The sequence below is a fragment of the Schistocerca americana genome, chromosome 5 (assembly GCF_021461395.2).
Source record: "Schistocerca americana isolate TAMUIC-IGC-003095 chromosome 5, iqSchAmer2.1, whole genome shotgun sequence".
In the NCBI taxonomy this organism is placed as follows: Eukaryota; Metazoa; Arthropoda; class Insecta; order Orthoptera; family Acrididae; genus Schistocerca; species Schistocerca americana.
Window position 1 is genome coordinate 230392531 of NC_060123.1, and position 19816 is coordinate 230412346.

Consider the following 19816-nt stretch of genomic DNA (forward strand, 5'->3'; position numbering starts at 1 on the left):
TAAAGCAGTGAATCATGGACAGTGGAAGAACCTGTGCAGAAGAGAATGGAAGAATTTGAGATGTGGCGCTACAGAAGAATGTTGACAGTCAGGTGACATAACAGGGTAAGAAATGAGGAGACAAAAAAGAAAAAAAAATGTAGGAGATAATGCACTACAGAGGAGCCTAAGAACACAATGATTTAAGATATAACTGGACCCGGAGTTCTCTAGATATCAACAAACTATACATTATTGTTTATCCATCTTTGGACAGTACTACAGCACTGCTGCTCCGCAATGGTTTACTGATTCTATGATTAACAGCTTCATTTGCTAAGAAGTTTTTAACAACATGTGTGAGATATATAATCTTAATTTTGTTGCAGGAGCGGTTTCGGATTTTATATCGAAGTCATTTTCTAGTGGAATGTGAAAAATCTGCTGGGCTGAAGCGAAGTCAGTATTCACTCGGAAACTGGCGGAAACGGACCTGCATTCACAGACAGCAGCAATTCTTGTCGGCTCTGTATTTATCTTTGGCAAAGCGTGACACTCGTCTCCAGTTCCAGCTAGTTAGGATATCTTCACGACTTCTGTTCTCAGGCATGTTGAAAGGCAGAGACATTCATATAGCTCCACTAGAATACGCTAAAAGTAAGGCACTGTGCGTCACAGTATAGTTTACTCTTAAAATTCCGAGAGTGTATGTTCTTAGATAAGTCAGTCTATATATTGCTCCCTCCAACAAATATCTCATGAAAAGCCCGCGAAAGTAAAAACAGAGAAATTCGACCTCACATCGCAGCTTACCAACATCAGTTCTTCCCGTTCACTATTCACGACAGGAATATGAAGTGACAGAAGTACACGAGGTATCTTCCGTCACACACCTTGAAGTGGTTGCGGAATACAGATGTAGATATACACTCATGCTCATAAATTAAGGATAATGCTGATACATGGTGAAACAACACTCTGGTGGGCGGTTTGCGGGTTTAAATCACCTCGGGGTATGACCATGAGGTGCATTTGACCTGTGGCCGTCACACGGTGGTGCTGGCAGCAGTCCACATACGCAGAGGTGTGTTGGTGCATGTCAGAGTACGGTGCAGCGAATAAGTGCGCAGACGCTTTCAGACGTTCTAATGGTGAATGTGTGTTGAAAATGGCTCAAAGAACACATATTGATGACATTATGAAGAGTAGAATACTAGGCCGACTAGAGGCTGGTCAAACACAGCAGGTCGTAGTACGGGCCCTCCATGTGCCACAAAGTGTGATCTCAAGATTATGGCAACGATTCCAACAGACAGGAAACGTGTCCAGGCGCTACAGTACGGGACGTCCACAGTATAAAACACTACAAGAAGACCGATATCTCACCATCAGTGCCCGCAGACGGCCACGGCGTACTGCAGGTAGCCTTGCTTGGGACCTTACCGCCCAACCACTGGAACAGTTGTCTCCAGACACACAGTCTACAGACGACTGAACAGACATGGTGTATTCGCCCGGAGACCTGCAAGGTGCATCCCACTGACCACTGGTCACAGGAGAGCCCGTAAAGCCTGGTGTCAAGAACACAGCACATGGTCATTGGAACAGTGGTCCCTGGTTATGCTCACAGACGAGTCCAGGAATAGTATGAACAGTGACTGTCGCCGGGTTTTCATCTGGCGTGAACCAGGAACCAGATACCACCCCTGATGTCCTTGAAAGGGACCTGTATGGAGGTCGTGGTTTGCTGATGTGGGGTGGGATAATGATTGGTGCACGTACACCCATGCATGTCCTTGGCAGAGGAACTGTAACAGGTCAGGTGTATCGGGGCGTCATTTTGCACCAGTATGTCCGCCTTTTCAGGAGTGCGGTAGTTCCCACCTTCCTTCTGATGGATGATAACGCTTGCCCCCACCAAGCTGCCATTGTGGAGGAGTACCTTGAAACAGAAGACATCAGGCGAATGGAGTGGCCTGCCTGTTCTTCCGACCTAAACCCCATCGAACATGTCTGGGATGCTCTCAGTCGACGTATCGCTGCACGTCGTCAAACCCCTAGGACACTTCAGGAGCTCCGACAGGCACTGGTGCAAGAATGGGGGGCTATACCCCAGCAGCTGCTCGACCACCTGATACAGAGTATGCTAACCCGTTGTGCGGCGTTTGTACGTGTGCATGGTGATCATATACCAGTCCGCAGCTCGTGGTCGTGCGGTAGCGTTCTCGATTCCCAAGCCCGGGATCCCAGGTTCGATTCCCGGCGGGGTCAGGGATTTTCTCTGCCTCGTGATGACTGGGTGTTGTGTGATGTCCTTAGATTAGTTAGGTTTAAGTAGTTCTAAGTTCTAGGGGACTGATGACCATAGATGTTAAGTCCCATAGTGCTCAGAGCAATTTTGATCATATCCCATATTGATGTCAGGGTACATGCGCAGGAAACAGTGGCGTTTTGTAGCACATGTGTTCTGGGACGGTTTTCTCGCTTATCACCAGTACCGTTGACATACAGATCCGTGTCGTGTGTGTTCCCTATGTGCCTATGCTATTAGCGCCAGTTTTACGTAGTGCCACGTTGTGTGGCACCACATTCTGCAGTTATCCTTAGTTTATGAGCATGAGTGTAGATGAAGATTGTCTGGCTCTGTTTATCCACCATGTACATTGTTAAAATGGCTCTGAGCAGTATGGGACTTAACTTCTGAGGTCATCAGTCCACTAGAACTTAGAACTACTTAAACCTAACTAACCTAAGGACATCACACACATCCATGCCCGAGGCAGGATTCGAACTTGCGACCGTAGCGGTGGCGCGGTTCCAGACTGTAGCGCCTAGAACCGCTCGGCCAACTCGGTCGGGCCGTGTACATGGTATGGACAGCATGAAGGTTATTTCGAGTGTTGGAACAGATACGGGATTTCACATCTACAAACAAGTGAGATCGCAAGCTTTCTGTTAGCAAATGAAGATTATAAAAGTTGATGTCTGTGCGCACCTGACTCCTTTGTTGTTGGTGACGTAGTTGATGGCGGCCTGGTAGCCGGTGGGGTTGCTGTACACGGCTGAGTACACCGCCGAGAAGTCTTGGCTCCTGATGTCCATGCTGCCATCAGACGTCGTCGCCAGGTACCTGCAGAGTCAAATACCATGACACTGAAAGCTCTAATTAAAGTGTGTGTTAAAAGCTACATGTAACGTTTAATTTTTTTCGATATTGGTACTTCATTCACTCTCCCGCGTAGCAAATCATTTCATTTCGAGCAGCTACCCTGACGGAATATGTTAGAAAACAACAGCGAAATTAAGACTTAATTTCTGATGATAACTGTCATCTCCGTATACAGTTTGTCTGTGAAATTCATTCTGATTGGTTTTTGTTAAAATACTAGAATACAGTGCTTTCTTTCTTTCTTGCTGAGCCTCGCTACTAGATGACTGTGTTATTACTGTATCTTTAATCCTGTTGTTAAATTATAATGCTATGTGAATCACTTCATCTATATTTTGTAGTCTAGGTCGTAACCCTGCCTTCCTGTAATAGTGAAGATTTTTCATACTTTTTTGGGCCATTTACTTAATTGGAAATAGGGAGTTTGGTGACGTGACAACCGCGCGCTCCAAGCCCTCTAACGTCGACTCATTTCTACATTTGTAAGTCGAATCTGCAATTTATGTTTTTAAACGAAGTCCGTTTATTATTATGCAAACGATTTATTTACATTCACAATTAACAACAACACGGTTTCTAGCCACTAGTCTCGGTGCATTCCAATGAAGACTTCCTGGCCTGCAGCTAATTGTTCCATGACAAGTCAAACACTCATAAAGTAAAATGTGATAACTGTTGTGTCGGTAGCTGGCTGAAAATGCACGCTATACTAACGCAGACGGTCGTGAAGTCTGGAACATGAGAACTTATAAATGAATAAGAAGAAAAGTATGTAGATGCTTATTACTTATCTTTTAATTAGTCCTTGGAATACATCTCTCTTGAATACTCGTAAGCTATAGGCACTGATACAAATGGCGCCTTGCTAGTTCGTAGCCATTAACTTAGCTGATGGCTATTCTGTCTCTCGGCTAATGAGAGAGAAAAGGCTTCGTACATCTGGTCGGTAGCTAGGTTCTCGTACATCTGGGCGGTAGCTAGGTTCTCGTACAACTGGGGCCGAGTGCTCTCTCGTATCACGAGACCTGCCTTGGTGGTGGCGCTAGGTCTGCGATCACAGTGGCGACACGCGGGTCCGACATGTACTACATGGACCGCGGCCGATTTAAGCTACCACCTAGCAAGTGTGGTGTCTGGCGGTGACACCACAATAACATATTTTCTTTTCTTGCTGGCATTGTAGTGGACCATTTCTTTCGATAACGTTTAACTATCACAAGTAAATTTAAAATAGGTTCCCATACTGCAGAGACAAACGGTACATGACATTGGCGATTGTGTCAGGACGATTTTATAAATATTCTATGGATGAAATTTTATTGTCGTTACGTCATTACAAATTGTTTTTCTCTATTTCACGTACTGAACGGAAAGTGTAAAATACTGAAAACAATGGACTGAAGAAAAGTGAGCCATATCGAGGGAAGCAATACTAGGAAAAGGAATTTAAAGCCGCTAGTGAAACGAAGAGAAGAAACAGTCAGAATAACTTTTCTTGGAAATTAATATTAATGATTTCCACTATCAAGCAAAATGTAAGGTAAGGACAACATTACTTATTTATCTTGCCTATGGATATCATAATGTTGTCGGCCAAGGTGATCTTTCATGGCCCTACTTTCTTTCACTTACGCCATAGTCCCGCAGCGATCGCAGGGCCGGCGCGGTTACAACGGATTTGGCAGTGTTAGTGTCAGGGATGGCCGGATGCCCTACCTGCCGCCACCCCGTACCCCCCCCCCCCCCCCCAGGACGGAATCAGTGTACCCCAACTGTCTGCGTCTAGTGTAAATCGTGAAATAGTGAGAACGTGTCTCAAATGTCTGCGACGCATGTAACTGAGGCGGAACGTTGGGACCAGCCCAGTATTCACCTAGCGGGATGTGGAAAACTGCCTAAAAATCACATCCAGGCTGGCCGGCACATCCGCCCGTCGTCGTTAATCCGCCGGACGGATTCGATCCAGCTCCGTCGCGTCTACCAGAGTCCACGAAGCAGCGCGTTAGTGCGCCCGGGTACCCTGGCGGGTTCGTTCATGGCCCTTCTATTATTCATAATCTGATAACTTAAATTTTTGGTGATTAATTGCAATAATCACGAACAAATTTAAAATAACCACCTATACTGGGGAGAAAATGAGCACACTACACTCGACCAGACAAGGAGTGGCTGACAGAAATATATTGTCTCTCTGCAGCCGAGAGCATACATAAAGACAGGGTCTGAACAAATAAAAATATGTATGATTTTAAAATTATTGTTGATACCTTGAGGAATTTAAGAAAAACATGGCTGCATTTTTAAAAATACGGTCAACTGATGACAGTCTTTACAAAAACGGACTAAACTGGAACCTCGTTTGTCCAGAAGTAAGTAATCCGACAACAAAGACATCATGCCACCACCTACCTCTAACATTGCCAGATCCAGATTAATATGTCGACCCTGTGGAAGCAGCATGCACCAGTATGTTAATTTGAACATTATCGGTGTTGCCTTTTCTTCTACATTTTCGTGAGGAATATCCAGTGGAAACTCTTGCCATCCAAGATGTTAACAGCCATGTTCACAGGGTTGCACCCATACATCGCTGGTTTCACAAACAGTTAGGCACCCTGTCGCATCTAGCCCAGTCTGCTAATTCACCCGATTTTAATCGCAAATAAAATGTCTGTCACTATTTGTGTGGTATCACACATCGTTACCCTCCTACCAACATATCACAGTTGCCAACGGAGTTGCAAGTCTCCGTCCATTGCCGACAATAGTCGTGTGGGATCCGGCCGACCTACTGGAGCACTCCCGCTGCGGCCTCTAACGCCATGTCTGGCGGCAACGACATAGCCCACTCGCGCTTGGAACTACTTCGATACAGGACACGCTACATAGCAGCCACCTAGTCACTGCTCCGACTCGACTGCTGTTATTGTTGTGATAGCTGGACTCTGTTTCTTCCTACTTCATTGTAATAAGTCTTCCTACACTTCTGCCGTTCACTTATCACTTCTGCTCCTGTCCATCTTTCCTAAAACAACAGTTGCTGCTCTACCCTGTAGCCCACCACTCCTTACTGTTGTGTACGAAGTAGTACAGAACAGTCTGAAGCAACTGTTGAAACTTAACAATCGACATCTCCACAGTTAAGTAGCTTATGGGATCTAACCACCAATGAGAGGCTTCAGCTGGATATGACATAACTGTAGAATATTGTGCAATGTCTAGTTCACCAGATTCGAGGTGAAAGGCTGTGCTGCATGGCATTAGAACGATTTCTGCTGGAGATGACCTTGAAAGGTCTCCACATGAGCCTCTTCATGTTTTGCTTCACATTTAACTTAAAGTCCCCACCTCTGGCACCTCAATTCTGAGCGAAAACTGTAAAGTATCTTAAAAAAAAAGACTGAACAGCTGAGTGTGTCTGTAGAGGCCACAATGTATGCTATTTTTATTTCACTTTCCACTAAGATTTTCGGTGATTATCGGAGCCCCAAATGTATATTCAGTACATTTATGGGCAGTGTATCAGTATGTACATCCTTTCCTCCTCTCACCTGATTAATGAAGAGTATGGATGAGAGTGTACAAGATAAAATTCAGTACGTAGATCTGTGAGAGTAAAAGTAGCCTGCTATTGCGGCAGAATAGCCAACCCTATAAAGCACGCACCAAGTACCAAAGAGGTTTCTCTTCGCCTTACACGAAAATCTTGTATACTTGCACCACACAACAGAGAGCTCTCTAGACACTTCAGGAGGAACGAGACCCGTGGGTTCCACAAGAGTTCGCTCAGCAGAGTGACGGGCGACACCGACTAAGTGTGAGTGTGCCTTTTCATAGTCAATTCAATATCTTATTTTTGTAGATTTCAGCTCCAGTCAAAATTAACGTCTTGCTTTCATCGCTCATTCCTCGTTGAGCGGTATACGGAATTTTTCTTGCTAATTTCGGAACATTATAAACAGTTGCACTTAGCCACACATGCAAGCTATTGTTCTGTTCCACATTTGTTCAAATATGTGGACGCTTGATGTATCTTCTCAGTTCAATGTGATTTAGTTCATTGGTGATCTCACGAGTATAGTATAATTGAAAAGATTTCTGAAACTTCTCTAATTTCGATTTCAGTTCATAACCTAATTTCCACATATCTTTGTTATCTCAGCACATGCTAAGACGGATCTGAGAGCCTTAAGTTCGCAGATCGTACCTCATAGTAAAGTATTTTGTCCAATTAGTTTAGTTATTCTGAATTGAACCACTTATTTTATGCACAATTTTTGCTTGTCACGACCACGTGTTCGTGGATTGTGAGGATCCTTACATGTCACAGTTAGTGATTCTCGGGGTAGAACTTCCAAATTAGTTTTAGAGTTTCGTCTATGGTGCAATTATTAACGGTTTACTTTTATCGATGACTCGTTGTTCAGTTGCTCCGTATACTCAAGACAAGGGAACGGCCATTTGTTAACCACGTACATACTGGTGAACTTTTCCTTTATTCATTTATCTCTCCTGAATCCCTATAACATGTTTATATGTGCGTGAATGTCGCCACTGAAAGATTCCCCTGACCATTCCATGACTAATGATCAGTCCTGCTGCGGTCTCCAAGACGCAGATGTAAATGTAATTTTGTAACTCAGACGAGAGTGTTACAAAGAATAACAACGATCAGCCATTTGTTAGTTGTTTAGTTTATTAGTTTGATCACTTATGTCTTGAATAAATATGATATTTTTACCGGAGCACGTGCTTACGTATTCCCTCGCAAATTTCCATTTTTTACGTCCTACTGGTATCCGTTGTGCAACAGATGAATATGGCCAAGTTATTTATTTAATACGACGGTTGCCCAGAAAGTAATGCACTGCATTGTTTTCTTCAACAATTCTGTATTGAACATAAAGAGAATTACACGCACGAAAGAATCGTATTTAATCTAGGAACCCTATTTTTCCACGTAATCTCCATCCCGTTATATGGCCTTCTTCCAGAGCGAAACAGGGGCTTGCACGCCCTGTCGGTACCTATCCTTGTCCTGGTGGCGGAGCCAGTGCATCACTGCGTGAATCACCTCCACATCGTTTTCAAAATGTCTTCCACGAATGACATCCTCTAATGGCCCGAACACACGGAAGTCCGAGGGGGGTAGGTCACGGCTGTAGGGTAGATGGGGTAACACTGTCCAACCGTGTTTTGCGATGTGTTCAGCAGTCCTCAGATTCGTGTAGGGCCGGTTTGCTGTGGCACCGATGTCGCCGGAAGCGCGTCGTGAGTTTTGTTAATGTGTTGACATATGCTTCTGAATTAATGGTACCGCCTCTTGGCATCACATCAATGAGAATCACACCCTCACGGTCGCAGAACATGGTGATCATGACCTTACCGGTGGAAGCAGTTGCTTTTGATTTTTTCTTCTGTGGGGAGTGGGAGTGGCTCCATTCCAACGGCTGTTCTTGTTTCGGGCTCAAAATAGTGAAACCACGTTTTATCACCTGTCAGAATCCGGGACAAGGCCTCCCCCTCATCTTCAAAACGTTGCGCAACAAATCAAGCCAAAGTTTTTTCTGTGCGATTTGTGATCCACCGTTAGACACTGCGGGACCCATCTTTCACACACTTTTGAATATCCAAGAACGAGGATAATTGCAACCCCACTTCCTTCGCTTATTGACAGATCCAGCGCCAACTGCTGAGTCGCACTGCGTCTGTCCTCGCGAATGACAACATAAGCTCGCTGCGACATGTCAGGTGTGGCAGCCGTGGGTGATCTAGCCGACCGCTGCAAATCGTGGAGCTCCGCCGGACGCATTCTGATGACCTCACCCTCTGTGCTCAGCGACTAACTTTGCTTCTGTTGACAGCAAATGGTATATAAACTATGCACAAACATTTGTGAATATTTCCCACAGTTTCTTTCCCTGCAGTGAGAAATGAAATGACGGCACGTTGCTTGTAAGGTACATCATCTACAGACGCCATTTTGAAACTGTCCTGCAGATACGCTACCTATCGGAAGTGACGGAAACTTGGCGCGCTCGCTCAGCAGACGTAGCGTTTCGCACTCGTAACATTGAGCATTGTTTTCGGCTGAGGAAAAAAAAAATGCGCTGCATTACTTTGTGGGCAGCCCTCGTATGTACTCAACGATCATAAAATGTGCAGATCCAGCGACTCAGTTCATTTAAACATCAAAGGTTTTTCTTTCATGTACATGCACATGTCATCTTCCCACTTTCCATGTTAACAGATACAGCATTTTTCACCTTCACCACGAGCACTGATGCCTATCTTTTACCCCACTGCTGGCATCCTCCAGGGCTCTGTCCTCTCCCCTCTTCTTTATCTCTTGTATACGGCTGATATGCCGAAGCCACCCCCACCTGCCCACCTCCTCCAGTATGCTGATGACACCGCCTTCCTGGCTCTCTATCCTACTCTTCAATGATCCCAACACTCCCTCCAAAGCCACCTTAACCAGTTCACCACTTGGTGTAACCAGTGGTTCCTCTGTCTCAACCCCTCCAAGACCCAGGCAATCGTCATAGGCCGCACCACCCGCTCCTTCCGTCTCCATGATTTCTACCTCACTCTTTATGGTTGTCCCATCCAGCTCACCCCACCCTGAGATACCTTGGCCTCACCCTCGATCGTCACCTCACCTGGACCCCTCACCTCCTGACCATCCAGCAGAAAGCCCATTTCCGCCTCCACCTCCTGAAACTCCTGTCTGGCCGGACATGGGGATTGCATCCTTCCACCATTCTCCACAATTACAAATCCCTCATCCGTCTTATCCTCTGTTATGACAGCCTTGCCTGGATCTCTGCCCCACCTGCTTTTATGAGGCCCTCCAAATCCTCGAACACCATGTGCTCCACCTTGCCTTCCGTATCCGCCTTCCTTCCCCCACATGGCTCCTGTATGAACTCATCACCTTCCCCCACTTCCTCTTGTTCCTCCAACATCTCCACATCCTTTATTGTCCGCAGGCTTGATCTCCCCCACCCCCTGATTTCCTCCTTCCTCTCCACCCCCTGCCCATTGCCGCGCATCTATCGCTGTAACCCTCCCTCTCTCCACCTCCACACCCTCCATCTCCTTCATCAGGGCACTTTCCAGCGCCTCCCCCTCCCGGATGATGAACTTTGCCGTGACATATACCCTTCCTTCCAACTATAATCTGGCCTTGTTCCCCACCTCCCCAGGGTCCCCGTTTCCTCTCCCCTCCTTCTGCCACAGCTGATTTTCCTCCCCCCCCCCCCCAGAGACCCTACACTCCATCCTCACCTCTTTCCCTCCCACATCCCTCCCTTCCTGGCCCTCTTTGGCGCGCCCCCTGCCCATCTCCCCCCTTCTTCCCGTCTGTCCCTTCTTCCATTCTCCCTCATCTCCTTGCGCTGGCAGATCCTCCATTTTGATCATCGTCAGTATGCCACGTCAGTGTTGTGTTTAGTGCTGTTCTCCTGCGCATCGAGAGGTGTGATTTTAATTGTGTGTTGCCCTTGTACTTAGTGTTACTGTCAGTGATTGTTATGTCCTACGCCATCCGTCGATACCTTTATGCTCCAGTCATATTGCGCCTTGTGTTCTTTTAATTTTCCCAGTGTGTGGTTTTTTGTGTGTGCTAATTTTTTGCAGTTTTTATCTCCCTTTTACAGTCGCCCCTTTTTTGTCTATTGTCTTCCATGATGTTCCCCCTTTTTTTTATATCTATGTACACCATGTTTTCTCCTTTATGTTATTGCTTGTTCTATGTCTTTCGGCTGAAGAGCAGCGCATATGCTGCTGCCAGCCCACCCCGATGGGGAACTGAAATATAATAAAGAAAAAAAAAGCACTGATGCCCAACCAGATCCTTTACATATAGATACCCTTCAACACTTTTTATTGTGCGGTGTGCTCATCCGAGCAAGGCGAATCGCTGCCAATACTCTGCACTATGCTACTCACTCCTCGAGGACCGTGACGTTGCTGGAGCAGCCGAGTGCGGCGATGACTACGGTCTTCTCGGAGGCGACGTTGGTGGCGAGGTAGTGCTCCCACAGCCTCTGCCAGTCGTCTGCGCTGCCGCGCCGTACGCCGTTGCAGTAGACCACGCTGCGCACGTCGGCAGCGACGCTGCAACATCGACAAGGAACGCTCCACTACACTACACTGCCAGTAGACCGTCAGGTGTGGCATTTACAAAAAAATGATTCAAATGGCTCTAAGCGCTGTTGGACTTAACATCTGAGGTCATCAGTCCCCTAGACTTAGAACTACTTAAACCTAACTAATCTAAGGACATCACACACGTCCATGCCCGAGGCAGGATTCGAACCTGCGACCGTAGCAGCAGCGCGGTGCCGAACTGAAACGTCTAGAACCGTTCGAACACAGCGGCCGGCGTGGCATTTACACTGAAGCGCCAAAGGAACTGGCATAGGCATCCGTATTCAAATACAGAGATATGTAAACAGAGAGAATACGGCACTGCGGTCGGCAACGCCTATATAAGACAACAAGTGTCTGGTGCAGTTGTTATATCAGTTAGTGCTGCTACAATGGCAGGTTATCATGATTTAAGTGACTTTGAACGTGGTGTTACTGCTAGAAGGGGACCACTGACGACTGAAGAGAATCGTTGAACGTGACACAAATGCATCCCTTCCGAAAATTGCTGCAGATTTCAATGCTGGGCTATTAACAAGTGTCAGCGTGCGATCAATTTAACGAAACATCAACGATATGCGCTTTCGGAGCCGAAGGTCCACTCGTGTACCCTTGATGACTGTACGCCGGCCGGAGTGGCTGTGCGGTTCTAGGCGCTACAGTCTGGAGCCGAGCGAACGCTACGGTCGCAGGTTCGACTCCTGCCTCGGGCATGGATGTGTCTGATGTCCTAAAGTTAGTTAGGTTTAATTAGTTCTAAGTTCTAGGGGACTGATGACCTCAGAAGTTAAGTCGCATACTGCTCAGAGCGATTTTTGATGACTGTACGAAACAAAGCTTTTCGACTGGCTTGGGCCCGTCAACACCGACATTGGATGCTTGATGACTGAAAAAATGTTGCCTGGACGGACGAGTCTCGTTTCAAATTGTATCGAGCGAATGGACGTGTACAGGTATGGAGACGACCTCATGAATCCATGGACCCTGCAGGTCACCAGGAGACTGTTCAAATTGGTGGAGGCTCTGTAATGTTGTGAGGTGTTTGCAATTGGAGTAATGTGGGACACCTGATACGTCTAGATACGACTCTGACAGGTGACACGTATGTAAGCATCCTGTCTCATCACCTGCATCCATTTATGTCCATTGTGCGTTCCGACACTTGGGCAATTCCAGCAGGACAATGCGACACCCCACGTCCAGAACTGCTGCGGAGTGGCTCAAGGAACACTCTTCTGAGTTTAAACACTTCCGCTGCCCACCAATCTCCCCGGACATGAAGAATATTGAGCATATGTGGGATGCCTTGCAACGTGCTGTTCAGAAAGATCTCCATCGCCACATACTCTTATGGATTTATGGAAGCTCTGGAGGATTCATGCTGTAAATTCTCTCCATCACTACTTCAGATATTAGTCGAGTTCATGCCACGTCGTGTTGCGGCACTTCTGTGGGATCGCGGGTGCCCTACACGATATTAGGCAGGTGAACCGGTTTTTTTTATCTCTTCAATGTAAAATACTTAGACAGAATGCGAAATTTACATATTCGTGAGGTAGGCCGTTTCATTATTTTATGACCTCTGCGGCAAGGAAGGAACAACACAAGGCCTTAACCCCCAATCTACCATAAGGTCATTAGAGGTTGTAATGGAATTGAGCTGTAAAAATATCACATTTTTAAACGTGTCCGACAGAAGAAACCGTAAATAAATCTTCAATATATAAAGTATGCAGCCAACTGGTTGCATATGTTCTTTGTGGAAAACTTGCCCACGTTTCAATACCATCGAGGGTATCTTAGAAGAAGAGACTCTCTCCCCATTTACAAGGGGCTTCCAAAACTGGATTTCGTAAACCGATTTTCCAATACCGGTTGTGACTGGTCATGTAAACACTTCAAAATCGATTCTGTAAATCCGCTTCTAGTTACTGTTTTACCAGTTCCGCAATCGATTTTCGCTCCCATGTAATTGCAGCCTGTTTTAACACGTGCTTGGGTGTTTAAAGATTTAATGCTAATATGGACGGAGTGGTTTCTTGTACACCGAAGGATAAGTAGAAATATTAGACTGAAGCTGTTTACACGTCGTCTACCTGAAGAGAAACAGCGATTGTGCTGACTAAATCATGAACTGTAACACCTGTCTCTTTACCGTACCACCCTCGTATGGCGCACGGGAAAAACGAGCACTTAAATTTTTCTGCGGCTGCCCTGATTTGTCTTATTTTATCGTGATGATCATTTCTCCCTATGTAGATGGATGCCAACAGAATGTTTTCCCAGTCGGAGAAGAAAATTGGTAATTAAAATTTCATGAGAAGATCCCGTCGCAGCCAAAAACGTCTTTGTTTTAATGATTGCCATTCCAATTCACATATAATGTCTGTGGCACTATCTCCCCTGTTTCACGATAATACAGAATTAGTTGTCCTTCTTCGAACTTTTTCGATGTCATCCGTCAGTCCCACTTGATGCGCATCCCACACCGCACAGCATTAGTCCAGAATAGGGCGGACAAGCGTGGTGTAAGCAGTCTCTTTAATAGACCTGTTGCACCTTCTAAGTGTTCTGCCAATGAATCGCAGTCCTTGATTTGTTCTACGCACAACATTATCTATGTGATAGTTCCAATTTAGGTTATTTGTAATTGTTATTACTAATATTTAGTTGAATTTACAGCCTTCAGATCTCTGTGGCTTATCGCGTAATCGAAATTTAGGGGATTTCTTTTACTACCCATGTGAATAACTTCGCACTTTTCTTAATTCATTGTCAATTGTCACTTTTTGCACCATGCAAATACCGTATCTAAATCGTTTTGCACCTCGTTTTGGTCAGCTGATGACTTTACAAGACGGTAAATATTAGCATCATCTGCAAACAATCTAAGAAAGCAGCTCAGATTGTCACCTGTGTCGTTAATATACAACAGGAACAATAGAAGGCCTATAACGCTTCCTTGGGGAACGCCACTCGACGACTTCCTGTCTATTACTACGAACTGTGACCTTTCTGACAGGAAATCACGATCCTGTCGCACAACTGAGGCGATATTCAATAGGCATGTAGTTTGGTTAGGAGGCGCTTGTGAATAACGGTGTCGAAAGTCTTCTGGAAATCTAAAAATATGGAATCAATTTTACATCCCCTGCCGATAGCATCCATAACTTCATGAGTATAAAGAGCTACTTGTGTTTCACAAGAACGATATTTTCTGAATCCGTGCTGACTATGTGCCAATAAATCGTTTTCTTTGAGGTAATTTATAATGTTCGAACACAGTATATGTTCCAAAACCCTACTGCAAATCGACGTTAGTGATATGGGCCTGTAATTCAGCAGAATGCTCGTATTTCCCTTTTCGGGTACTGGTGTGACATGAGCAATTTTCCAGTCCTTAGGTACTGATCTTCCTATGAGCAAGCGGTTGTATATAATTGCTAAATACGGAGCTATTGTATCAGCATACTCTGATAGGAACATGACTGGTATACAATCTGGACAGGAGCCCTTGCCTTAATTAAGTGAGGATATCTACTTCTATGTTTCTCATCTTGGCAATTGTTCTTGATTGGAATTCAGGAATATTTACTTCATCTTCTTTGGTGAAGGAGTTTCAGAAAACCGTGTTACTTTAACTAACTTATGCTAAGAACAACATACACACAACCATGCCCAAAGGAGGACTCGAACTTCTGCGGGAGGGGCCGCGCAGTCCGTGACGCGACGCCTCAATCCGCGCGGCCACTCCGCGCGACCGTGAAGGTATTGATTGCGTCTTGGCACTCATTGCTTTATGTATGACCAGAATCACTTTGGGTTTTCTGCGAGATTCCAAGATAGTTTCGTTGTGTGAAATTATTAAAAACGATCTCGCACTGAAGTACGCGCTATATTTCGAACTTCTGCAAAACTTTGCCAATCTTGGGGATTTTGCGTTTTTTTAAATTTGGCATGCTTGAAAGCATGTAGTTTGTAAATGAGTCCGCGATGGTCACAATTACCGGTTCGGTTTAGTGGTAAACGGTAACTGTCAGTTGTAAAATTTGTGTGATGAGAACGGACCTTTACAAATAAAGGGAGCGGTCTAAGGCGCTGCAGTCATGGACTGTGCGGATGGTCCCGGCGGAGGTTCGAGTCCTCCCTCGGGCATGGGTGTGTTTGTTTGTCCTTAGGATAATTTAGGTTAAGTAGTGTGTAAGCTTAGGGACTGATGTCCTTAGCACTTAAGTCCCATACGATTTCACACAAATTTGAACATTTGTACAAATAAAGCAACTATCTAAACTGAAATCACCAGAACTTGTGATACAAGTTTATTTGTAAATGGCGGTGTGTATTCAAGACGCGCTTGCTATTCTAAAATGATCAACCTTGGGCAACAATGTTTCCAGTCTAATTGAAATAACTTTACTGTTGTTGTTGTTGTGGTCTTCAGTCCTGAGACTGGATTGATGCAGCTCTCCATGCTACTCTATCCTGTGCAAGCTTCTTCATCTCCCAGTACCTACTGCAGCCTACATCCTTCTGAATCTGCTTAGTGTATTGATCTCTTGGTCTCCCTCTACGATTTTTACCCTCCACACTGCCCTCCAGTACCAAATTGGTGATCCCTTGATGCCTCAGAACATGTCCTACCAACCGATCCCTTCTTCTAGTCAAGTTGTGTCACAAACTCCTCTTCTCCCCAATTCTGTTCAGTACCTCCTCATTAGTTATGTGACCTACCCATCTAATCTTCAGCATTCTTCCGTAGCACCACATTTCTAAAGCTTCTATTCTCTTCTTGTCTAAGCTATTTATCGTCCACGTTTCACTTCCATACATGGCTACACTCCATACAAATACTTTCAGAAACGACTTACTGACACTTAAATCAATACTCGATGTTAACAAATTTCTCTTCTTCAGAAACGCTTTCCTTGCCATTGCCACTCTACATTTGATATCCTCTCTACTTCGACCATCATCAGTTATTTTGCTCCTCAAATAGCAAAACTCCTTTACTACTTTAAGTGTCTCATTTCCTAATCTAATTCCCTCAGCATCACCCGACTTAATTCGACTACATTCCATTATCCTCGTTTTGCTTTTGTTGATGTTCATCTTATACCCTCCTTTCAAGACACTGTCCATTACGTTCAACTGCTGTTCCAAGTCGTTTGCTGTCTCTGACAGAATTACAATGTCATCGGCAAACCTCAAAGTTTTTATTATCTCATCAAAAGAATCCGGTCACCTACTAGAACATTCAAATGTGGTGTGTCAACCCTTCGCCTTTATGACGGTTTGAAATATTCTGGGGACACTTTCAATGAGGTGACTAAATGTGGAGGAATGGCAGCCCGTTCTTTCTCAAGACCCAAACCCAGAGAAGTTAGTGAAGTTGGACGCTGGGGTCTGGAAAAAAGTCGACATTCTAACCCATCCCAAGGGGTTGCGCTTGGTTAGCGCTGCACCCTCGGCAGGAGAACCCACTTTAGAAATTTTATTGTCCACAATGCATTGCCTCTCAGATGTTGCTGTACGAACGGTACATTGTCTTGTCTCCCAACTGCTCCTCTACTGTACGCAGACCACAGTACTATAAAATGTGTTCAGGTCCTCCAGGATTTAGCTTTTTGTCAAACACCCTAACCAGGAAAAATACTCCCACATCGCAACACCTCTTCTTCTGTACTTAACTGTTAGCACTACACACGTATGTTCTCCAGGCATTCGACAAACCCAAATCCTTCCACCGGATGGTCACAGGCTATAGCGTGATACATCACTCCAAATCACTCGTTTCCAGTCATCCACAGTCCAACTGCGTCTTCTTTATACCACCTCAAGCGTAGTGATTACAGAAATGAGTGTCTTATGAAGAGATGCTCAGCCGTTGCACTCCATTATTTTTAACCCTCTATGCACAGTCATTGTGCTGGATGGACTGCTGGTAGCACTTTGGACTTCTCGTGGGATTCCTTACGCTTACTTAATGCAAGTTTTTATAACCACCATCCGGAATGCTCGACGATCTTCGTCTGTGCGTACGTTGGGTTTGTCTGGTCTTGGTTTATCTGCGGTTGTTACTTCTGTAACTGTCACGCCATTAACAGTCGAGCGGCTTTAGAAGGTTGAAATGTCTCTAAGGGATTTGTTACTCAGATGGCATCCAATTACTAGTCAGCAGATACAGGCTCCCAGGTAGATGCTATTTTTCTTGACTTCCGGAAGGCGTTCGATACAGTTCGGCACTGTCGCCTGATAAACAAAGTAAGAACCTACGGAATATCAGACCAGCTGTGTGGCTGGCTTGAAGAGTTTTTAGCAAACAGAACACAGCATGTTGTTATCAGTGGAGAGACGTCTACAGACGTTAAAGTAACCTCTGGCGTGCCACAGGGGAGTGTTATGGGACCATTGCTTTTCACAATATATATAAATGACCTAGTAGATAGTGTCGGAAGTTCCATGCGGCTTTTCGCGGATGATGCTGTAGTATACAGAGAAGTTGCAGCATTAGAAAATTGTAGCGAAATGCAGGAAGATCTGCAGCGGATAGGCACTTGGTGCAGGGAGTGGCAACTGACCCTTAACATAGACAAATGTAATGTATTGCGAATACATAGAAAGAAGGATCCTTTATTGTATGATTATATGATAGCGGAACAAACACTGGTAGCAGTTACTTCTGTAAAATATCTGGGAGTATGCGTGCGGAACGATTTGAAGTGGAATGATCATATAAAATTAATTGTTGGTAAGGCGGGTACCAGTTTGAGATTCATTGGGAGAGTCCTTAGAAAATGTAGTCCATCAACAAAGGAGGTGGCTTACAAAACACTCGTTCGACCTATACTTGAGTATTGCTCATCAGTGTGGGATCCGTACCAGATCGGGTTGACGGAGGAGATAGAGAAGATCCAAAGAAGAGCGGCGCGTTTCGTCACAGGGTTATTTGGTAACCATGATAGCGTTACGGAGATGTTTAACAAACCCAAGTGGCAGACTCTGCAAGAGATGCGCTCTGCATCGTGGTGTAGCTTGCTCGCCAGGTTTCGAGAGGGTGCGTTTCTGGATGAGGTATCGAATATATTGCTTCCCCCTACTTATACCTCCCGTGGAGATCACGAATATAAAATTAGAGAGATTCGAGCGCGCACGGAGGCTTTCAGACAGTCGTTCTTCCCGCGAACCATACGCGACTGGAACAGGAAAGGGAGGTAATGACAGTGGCACGTAAAGTGCCCTCCGCCACACACCGTTGGGTGGCTTGCGGAGTATCAATGTAGATGTAGATGTAGATGTAGCATTCGAAGTCACTAATGTCTCCTGACGGGTCTATTCTGCTGTTTCAGGTTCTCTACGGACAACGCAATACTCGACTTTTTGCTGGCGGATCTGTCTCTTTTGACATCTAGTGCTCGATTCCGCATTTCGCAGGGTGTCCGGATACTTAGGCTCAGGTGGTGTAGGGTAAGTCAGGGTGATATGGTGAATCGGGTGGAATGGTGAATTGCTTTAGTTCTTTACTGGTTAAACAAATGTCTCTGTATGTCTGCATGCCAACAGTCTCTGATCATCTGTGCATTGTGCACATGTTGAAAACCGGCTCCGTTTTAAAAACCGTAAATACTTTGTACAAATATGTTTTCCATGCTAAATAATTTTTATATGCTGCATGCATTTGTAGATTTTACTTCAAGTAGCGTAGTCAGCGGGGTATTTTTTGATATATTCTGCCTTCTTATACTGCTTATGTATTACATAACTGAGAAATCGTTGCGTCAAGTGTTTTGAACTTCTTGCCGCACTATTCACTGTTTCACCCATAGCAAATGGGAGAAATGGTGAACGCGGACAGGGGTGATACCGTGAAGGACTTTTCTTATGTGTAAAGTGTAAAGCTTTTATTTAGGTACATCCCAACCAGGGTTTTTTACAAGTCATGAAATGTTAGCGTTTCCTATCCCATGCGAGAGTTATATTCATTTTTATCCAACGTCTCAATACAACCGTTAATTTAAAAATTAGTTTTATATATATTTTTTTGCGAGTACAGTTTGGTTGGTCAGTGATTAAAAAAGTAAATGCTACAACTACCGCCATTGTTCCAGGCAAAGATGCTTACATTTTACAAAATACAAAAAGGATCCAGCCGTGCTGATTAGACAGAGGAGAAACTTAACGATGCCGTAAAAGCGGTGCAAAATGGAATGAGCCTGAATAAAGCCTCAAAGGAGTTTCACGTTCCATGGTCAACGCTGAAGAGACGATTAGCAAAAGGGTGCTTTACGAAAAAACCTTTGGGTGGGCCACCTGTACTAACACAAGAATGCGAGAAAAAGTTGGTGAGACATATCATAAAATTACAAAACTTCGGATTTGCACCGACAAAGACAGAAGTACGTACCATGGCGTATAAACTAGCTGAGAAATATAACCAACATCACAAATTTAACCTAGAAAAGGAAACTGCTGGAATGGACTGACTACATTTTTTTCTTAAAGAGAAATCCGGAACTC

The 19816-nt window shown here is 44.9% G+C and overlaps 1 protein-coding gene across 1 annotated transcript in view; it reads right to left on the minus strand.

Annotated features, from left to right (window-relative positions):
• The window catches only part of LOC124616282 (aminopeptidase N-like), a 147295-nt gene that overhangs the window by 13505 nt on the left and 113974 nt on the right, over positions 1-19816 (minus strand). The window contains exons 13-14 of the mRNA XM_047144585.1: positions 11102-11269; positions 2975-3109 (exon numbers count right to left, since the gene is read on the minus strand). Coding sequence (XP_047000541.1) covers positions 2975-3109; positions 11102-11269 — 303 coding nt within the window. The remainder of the gene's footprint in view (positions 1-2974; positions 3110-11101; positions 11270-19816) is intronic.